We start from the raw sequence: 7,116 nt of genomic DNA on the forward strand, positions 1-7,116 counted from the left end.
AATAGAGCTAATCATGAATATCCAATATGTAGATTGAATAATCCATTAATATATTGTAAAATCTTATGCATATCTTGTTCCAATATGAAGTTTATTTAAACGGTATATATATAAACGGGATATTATTTGTAAAATTCTTTATTTTATAAGTATATAAATAATGCGTTGAGTATCCCAAATAGTTGTTAACTTTTACTTTTAGAAAACTTTTTAACTTTTAAGTTATTAGAAACATCTAGGGCGCTTTAAGTTATTTATAATTACGTTTCTGAAACAACAAATTATTCATTACCGTAAATTATATGATTAAAGATAATTATAGTTTATAGTTTTAAGGTAAAGAGATATATAACGAAGTAAATAAATGCTGTATTGGATTATAAAAGTTCTGTTATAAATGATATGATGTTTATTGAATTTTCATCATTAGGCAAGTCTTACAACATATGATTATGATAAATGAACGAATAAGATAATAGTCGTAACTTGTTGCGTATCACATATTCGTTAGCAAGATGAAATGATTATTTGGTCCACATTGAAATATCACGATGGAATTTGTCGGTCCTTTTTTCCGACGAGTTTAAGGAATGGTAGGATTTTATTGACTTCTACACTCTTCTCTATCAGCATTTTGAGGCCAATCGCAAATATTATTCCTCCCGTTCCAAATTAACTTGTTGGGACACGTGAACTTTATTGGTATTCCGTGAACACACTCATAGTACTGTAATAAGAAATATATGTGTATATATGTAGGTAAATCATGTATAGAGGGTATCAAAATGATAAAATTGTTTATAATTTACTAGACGACAGGATTAATAAATTCTTATACAAGTTTTTTAGCCATACTTTTTAGGATATTTACTTACAGAGTGACATTCTTTAGATGGAACGAACTTATTATCGTTTTCACAATTGATTTTATGTGCTTCGTCATTGTCTATCGGCTGTTGCGTAGTTTCGGATTTATTTGTTTCTTCCGTAGTGGAAGAAGTTAGCTTTGGCTTCTGAGTAGGTCCTTTTGTAGGTTCGTGACTTGTAGGCGGTCGAGTAGATTGAGTAGTTTGAGTACTTTGAGTAGTTTGAATATTATCCGACGACGTGGTACTTGGTGGCTTTGCCCAGTCAGGCTAAAAAGCAAACAATAATTATAACCAGCAAGCTACGACGTAATATTTTTAAAAGACAATTTCATATTCCGATATTGTTTTAATTATTTGTAAAGATATATTAATTAATCTGTTAAATTAGACAACCTTGTCTACAATCTCAATAGAATAAAATAAAATTCTTTACCGTAGGAGTGGTATGAAAATCTTTATCTGGCACGATATATCCTTCTAAACCTTGATTAATGGCATTCATCAGAGGGTTGCGGTCACCGCAAAGTCCTTGAAAGTCGTCCATGTCAATGGCCCAAACCATGGCACCAGCGTATCGAGATTCCTTGATGAAATCGATCTTATATTTCACGCTCTCCACGTTTTCATAACCAACCCATTGTGTACCTGTGATTATTAGTTCGACGATAAGGATTATCAAAATTATTTACTTACGTATATGCATACCTTGATACATGTATGGTACTTTGCCGATATCGTCAAATTTTTGAGTCCAGTTACTGCCTGGAGCTTGTAAATTGGTACAGATCTTCAGATAGATATTTTCGATTAGTTTCGAAGCGTAAAGTTAGAAGAAACGTAATATTTGATTGATCGTACTTCGTAATAAGAAAGGAATCCCTTAGCTTGTGTGTATTTTCCAGGTTTACCACCTCCAGCTTCTTTGTTAATGTAGGTGCCTGGCTCGTAATTGTTGTTACTTTGACTGAGGGTGAACGTACGTCCGTATAACGGAATGCCGACAACCAGTTTCTTAGCGGGACAGCCTTTTTCTTCCCAAAGCAGAAGGCCATCGTGCTAAGAAGAAAAAGTGGAATCTTATAAACAAATTATGCTATCATCTTGTACGGCATATATTTACACTAAATTTAGTTTTCAAGTAAGAGTTTTTTATTAATTTCACAAATAAATTTTAAATAAATTTACGTGATAAATCACAAACAAATTTACATATGTTATCAAAGATACAAGTTAGGTGTAAATTTTATCAAATTTTACCACCTACGTTTTACCAAGTTCTTACCACATTTAATTTTTCGTATGCCCATTGATCGTGTGGACGACGATAAAGTGGACTGTGTACATCAGCAAATCCAGCCCAATTGCCACGAAGATCGTAAGCCATTACATGGATGGCGTCCATATTTCTATGGAAATATTTTCCTTATTTACCACGACGATACAAATTTGATTAATTCGCTTACTTGCATAATTCTGGCACGTGATATCCTTCGTCTAGGCGGAATTTTGCCATTGGTACCGCCATCGTGAGCTCCCATCCTTTGTTTTCCTTGTCAAAAGCACGTCTTAATTCTTCGACAAAGTAGAAGAACTTGTCCTTGTCGGAAAATCTGCCACCTCTGTCAGAGGCGCCAGGATATTCCCAATCGAGATCGAAACCATCGAACTCGTATTTATGCATAAATTCTGGCGAAAAATAGCAGTAATATAGGAGTTACATTTTCCATTAAACGAAATCGAACTTTCGTGTTTATATCTTTGTACCATAAAGCTGATATTAATTATCGTTTACATAAGCGTATAGAACTACAGATTTTATTTTCACTTAGTCTAACTTAGACTGTATTAGAAATATACGACGAAAAAGACAAAGAAAAAAAAAAGTAATCAGCACGCTAAAATAAAGAGTAAGTATTTGCAAGTTTACGTACCAACTACGCTCTTGATGAAGCTGTCGCGTCTTTCCTTCACGCTGACCAGGGCACTGTACTTTCTGCCACCCTCTCCCCAACCACCAACAGCCACGGAGGTTTTCAGATGAGGATACTTAGATCTAAGGTTGTTGAAGGCCAAGAAATTGCCTTTATCTTGATCCAGTTCTGGATCCAAGATAAGTATCTCCCAAGTGACATTGCTCACACCGACAAACGAGTAAATGATATGGGTGCAAAGATCACCCGGAACATCATCCACTCCGTAACTACCGACATCCGGTCGATAAATGGCCCAATTACTGAAGTAACACGATATTCTGGCAGGTTGATTTGCTGAAACTTTTCCAACTCGTGTTATCTATTTTACGTTCCGTTTAAGTGGTCGAACGTTAGAAATCTGTTTTCAGTATTATCAATTGTTATTATCGATTTGTTATTCGAAACAAATAGTATGTTTACCTGTCGCGCAAACGAGGACCGCAAGTAACAAGGAAAGTGTTAGAAAACTATTCCCCGATGACATTTTCGTACCTGTAAACAATCAAACGTAGTTAATCTTATTTCATTACGTTACCCTGAAAGTTTCTAACGATATTTCGGATAATAAATTCATCGAGAATAAATTTTCCGAATTAGTTGATACTTTGTTGCGAACGATCGGTATCGTTTAAGAGGTTTCGATGTTTCGCTTACTATGCTGTATATTGATAATAAATATACAGCATAGTAAGCGAATATATATTGATAATAAATTATTGAATAAATATTTAATTATAATTAAATATTGATAATATATTGATAATAAAAGATTATAAATATTACCTAAATAAAATAATGCAGGTTAAATCGAACTTTTTTTTAGCAACACGTTATTCACGTTTGACGATTCGATCGATATCTGGTAATTACAGTTCACGTGCGAAGTAATTCCGACATGCCAATCGACGCTTGGCAGTATCAACGTCTGCTTTAGTCGAGTATCGAGGCGTCTCTGGAAGACGAGCGATCTACCGCGGCCAAAGCGATCATTTTATCGAACGTAGTCGTTCTTCAAACAGAAAACGATCCAAGCCGACCGGTTTTCAGTAAAGTAAATACCGCGATAACTCCGTGAATTTTTTCCCGAACAGTCTCGTGTTATTCTTGTTGTCGCACGAGCGTCGAGCAAATGACCACATAGCGATCCACTCGAGCCCGTTTCGTCGATATTAATTTTGATCTTGGACTTCTCTTTTGTGTCGGTGGAAGGAATTTCATTTTGAAATTGAACGGATCGCGTCTTGTTTGCTAAATTCGATTCGTTCGCTCTCCGTTGCTTTAATACTCTTGCGATATCATATACCGTTTTCTCCTCCCTTTTTTCTTCCGCGTTTCCCTGTTATATATTTTTTTATTAATTTTTGCTTAACTTTTACCGACGCAATTACTTTTGACGTTATATCAGACATTTATGTTTTCAAAACCTAGAAAAGTTGCCGAGAAAGGAGATGCCGGTTGGAACCGAAAAAGAATCAAACATCTTAATACAGATAAATAATTTCAATAGATAAGTAATTAACCGATATTTAGATCTCCAGAGACAAAGCCATTTTCTTTGGGAGAACGTCTAAATCGTCGAGGTAATTTTTTGCAATTATACCGAATCGAGCCAGACCTCTGTTCGCATCGAGACGAAAACGAGTTTGCGTCCAGCGAAAGAAGTGGCATAGAACATTAAAAGTTCAAGCACCTTTTTAACGGGAGTTCAAACGCGAGAAGCCAAAACCGAGGCGACTTTATGCGATACCCACGCATAGAATGGTCCGGACGATAAAAGTCAGGTATATTTTTTACGCGTTTCTCGTCGATAAAAATCGTCGCAAAATCAAGCTGCGAGAAGGTGCTCGTAAACAATCGTGGTTCGTCCTATTGCACTTTGCAGGCCCGCATCGAGAAAATTACAACATACGGAACGATTATTCGTATAAAACTTAAGACAAAGCGTATCGAAGATACGTTCTATTCTATTAAACGTAAACAAAGATAAAGAAATTCCCGTTGTAAAGGCAGTTCGATGGAAAATTTCGATAAAATCTCGATTAGGAACAGAGAGAACGTTTACCCTTCAGCGCAATTGTCGCTTTCGGAATTATTTTCATAGTAATCGCGGTATACGTAAAAGACATTCAAAACGAAAGAATAGAAAAATAGCGCGAAAGGAAAGCGAATGAGAATTCAAAGAGGCAAGAGAACAGACAATGTCTTCTTTGCCAACGCGTTTCTCTAACTCTCACCATCGATAAAAAGATTCTTTGACATTGTTTCGGGAGGATTGTTTATATCGTTACGTTGATTCACGATCAAATCGTTTCAGATCATTGCCTCGCTTCGATGGAGCGCGAATATCAATCGAATATCGATTGGGAAAAGAAAAGTAGAAAAGTAGCGAGACGAACGAGGAACGAAGATGAAGAGGGATCGAGGATGGTCCTTGGGTTTGGACGAGTTCAACGTTGAGTAAAAGAGCTAGATAATGGTTCTGGGCTGCGAGAATAGAAAAAGATACCGAGGCAAGACCGCGGCTTTTTCGTTGCGCGAATTAAAATGCCGGCTGCATCGGATTATCCTTCGACTATTATTCCGCGGGTTGCACTGCGAATACAAACGCCGCGAATGCATACCCATAGCCAGAAGAGATCTCCGTTTTATTCGTACTATTAACGATCTGCCGCTTATCTTTTTACTATCTCCCTCTTGGAACTGCTTAATCATGCCGATAACTTATATTACGAAGGTCTTCTTCGAAGAAATTCGGGAATCGCGAGATTTTTCCCTTTTTTGGTTGAATGCTTCGGGCTTCTTTGTAATTTCGATAAAAGTTTTGAAGCAATGTTTCTTTCTCGATCTGTTCTCCTTCCGAAACTTTCGTACAATGCAGCCAAGACAGATTTAACTTTCAAAGGAAAGAGAGGTTGAAATTTGCAAATTCCTTCTTAAACGGAATGCTTTCATTCATGCGCATGATTTCGAATTAGTATTCAGGGAATGGATCGAAGAAGAACGGCTAGTTCCCTTTTCATACGTATTCCTCGTTAGTCGTGCACGTTTTCGAGGTTCTTCCTACTTTATAAGTACGCAGCGACGCGACGTAACTATTTGCGAGTTAGACAGTCGATCCGCCCTGCTATCAGTTTATTGCGTTTCGTCGAGTCCGTTGCGAGCATAAAAAATTTTAGTATGAAAAATCTATTATCTTTCGCATCGACATTCTCAGCGATATCGAATCGATCGACGAAACTAATTCTTTCTTATTCATCTTTGTTATGTACATTTCATCTATCTAACAAGTATCGATATCGAATAACGGAGAAACGATGACAATTAAATCTTAATCGTTAAGTTTTTCGAAAGTGATACTGTTGAAAATCTTTTGACTCGTTCAAAACCTATGCAGACTGACCTTCGAGGTGCAGATCGACGAAAGAGAAAAAAGAAAATGCAAACAAAGCGAGAGAACCGCAGGCCACGTAACGTGTCAACGATCGCGACGAAATTCCAGGCACTTGGTATAAATATCGAAAGATCGTTTAGTTTCCACTCGACCATGTTATTGCGCTAGCATAATTGACAATAAAACTTATCAACGGCCTATTTTTATGTACAGTAGAGTATTTAAGTGTCTGAACGAAACTATGTATCGAACTTTAAGTACGACGTGTCACGTAATTGTAGAACGGCTGATGGGATGATTTTGTTAATCGTGACAAACGATCAACATTTTGTATAAATATCGAGAGATTGTTTAGTTTCCACTCGACCATGTTATTGCGCTAGCATAATTGACAATAAAACTTATCAACGGCCTATTTTTATGTACAGTAGAGTATTTAAGTGTCTGAACGAAACTATGTGTCGAACTTTAAGTACGACGTGTCACGTAATTGTAGAACGGCTGATGGGATGATTTTGTTAATCGTGACAAACGATCAACATTTTGTCGTTTTCTAGTTACAAAGTTTTAGTACTTTGGACATTGATCGGATCGCCAAGTATTAAAATGAATATTACGCAGTGCGATAAAGGTAGAGAGGAAAATATTTATCGAGTTCGCGATACAAAATGTTAATTGTCAAAAAATAAACGTAAGAAGGAGAGTTAAAATCAATGTTAAAGGAGAAACAAAGGGGAGCTGGTTAAAGCGAGGTTGACAGAGAAGTAAAGAGAGGAGGACTCACCTTCGCGACAAGCGGGTAACTCAGAAAAATCGTGGCTTCGGCCGAGTGTTAAGCTCTCATATATACCCAGGTGGACCTCATTAGAATTCAGGTGCAAGA

The 7,116-nt window shown here is 36.7% G+C and overlaps 1 protein-coding gene across 2 annotated transcripts; it reads right to left on the reverse strand.

The window, feature by feature from the left end:
- Positions 1-372: 372 nt before the first annotated feature.
- On the reverse strand, positions 373-7,116 carry LOC132911667 (endochitinase). 2 transcript variants are annotated; one of them, XM_060968450.1, is made up of 10 exons: positions 7,018-7,116; positions 3,263-3,334; positions 2,801-3,142; positions 2,333-2,555; positions 2,152-2,275; positions 1,728-1,925; positions 1,575-1,656; positions 1,303-1,514; positions 876-1,136; positions 373-727 (listed from the first exon to the last, which is right to left on the reverse strand). In XM_060968450.1, the coding sequence occupies exons 2-10, from the start codon at positions 3,324-3,326 to the stop codon at positions 602-604; spliced, it is 1,632 nt and encodes a 543-aa protein (XP_060824433.1). In that variant the 5' UTR covers positions 3,327-3,334; positions 7,018-7,116; the 3' UTR covers positions 373-601. The 2 variants fall into 2 exon arrangements, with proteins under 2 accessions (XP_060824433.1, XP_060824425.1); XM_060968442.1 differs by lacking the exon at positions 7,018-7,116 and adding an exon at positions 3,626-4,003.

Source organism: Bombus pascuorum, chromosome 1 (genome assembly GCF_905332965.1).
Source record: "Bombus pascuorum chromosome 1, iyBomPasc1.1, whole genome shotgun sequence".
Classification (NCBI taxonomy): Eukaryota; Metazoa; Arthropoda; class Insecta; order Hymenoptera; family Apidae; genus Bombus; species Bombus pascuorum.

Bases quoted from the DNA above. Each gene is read 5' to 3' on its own strand.
- LOC132911667 (XM_060968450.1), bottom strand. From the start codon at position 3,326: ATGTCATCGGGGAATAGTTTTCTAACACTTTCCTTGTTACTTGCGGTC. The intron at 3,143-3,262 runs GTAAACATACTA...GAGTTGGAAAAG, and splicing joins GGTCCTCGTTTGCGCGACAG to TTTCAGCAAATCAACCTGCC. The intron at 2,276-2,332 runs GTAAGCGAATTA...ATATTTCCATAG, and splicing joins CACGTGCCAGAATTATGCAA to AAATATGGACGCCATCCATG.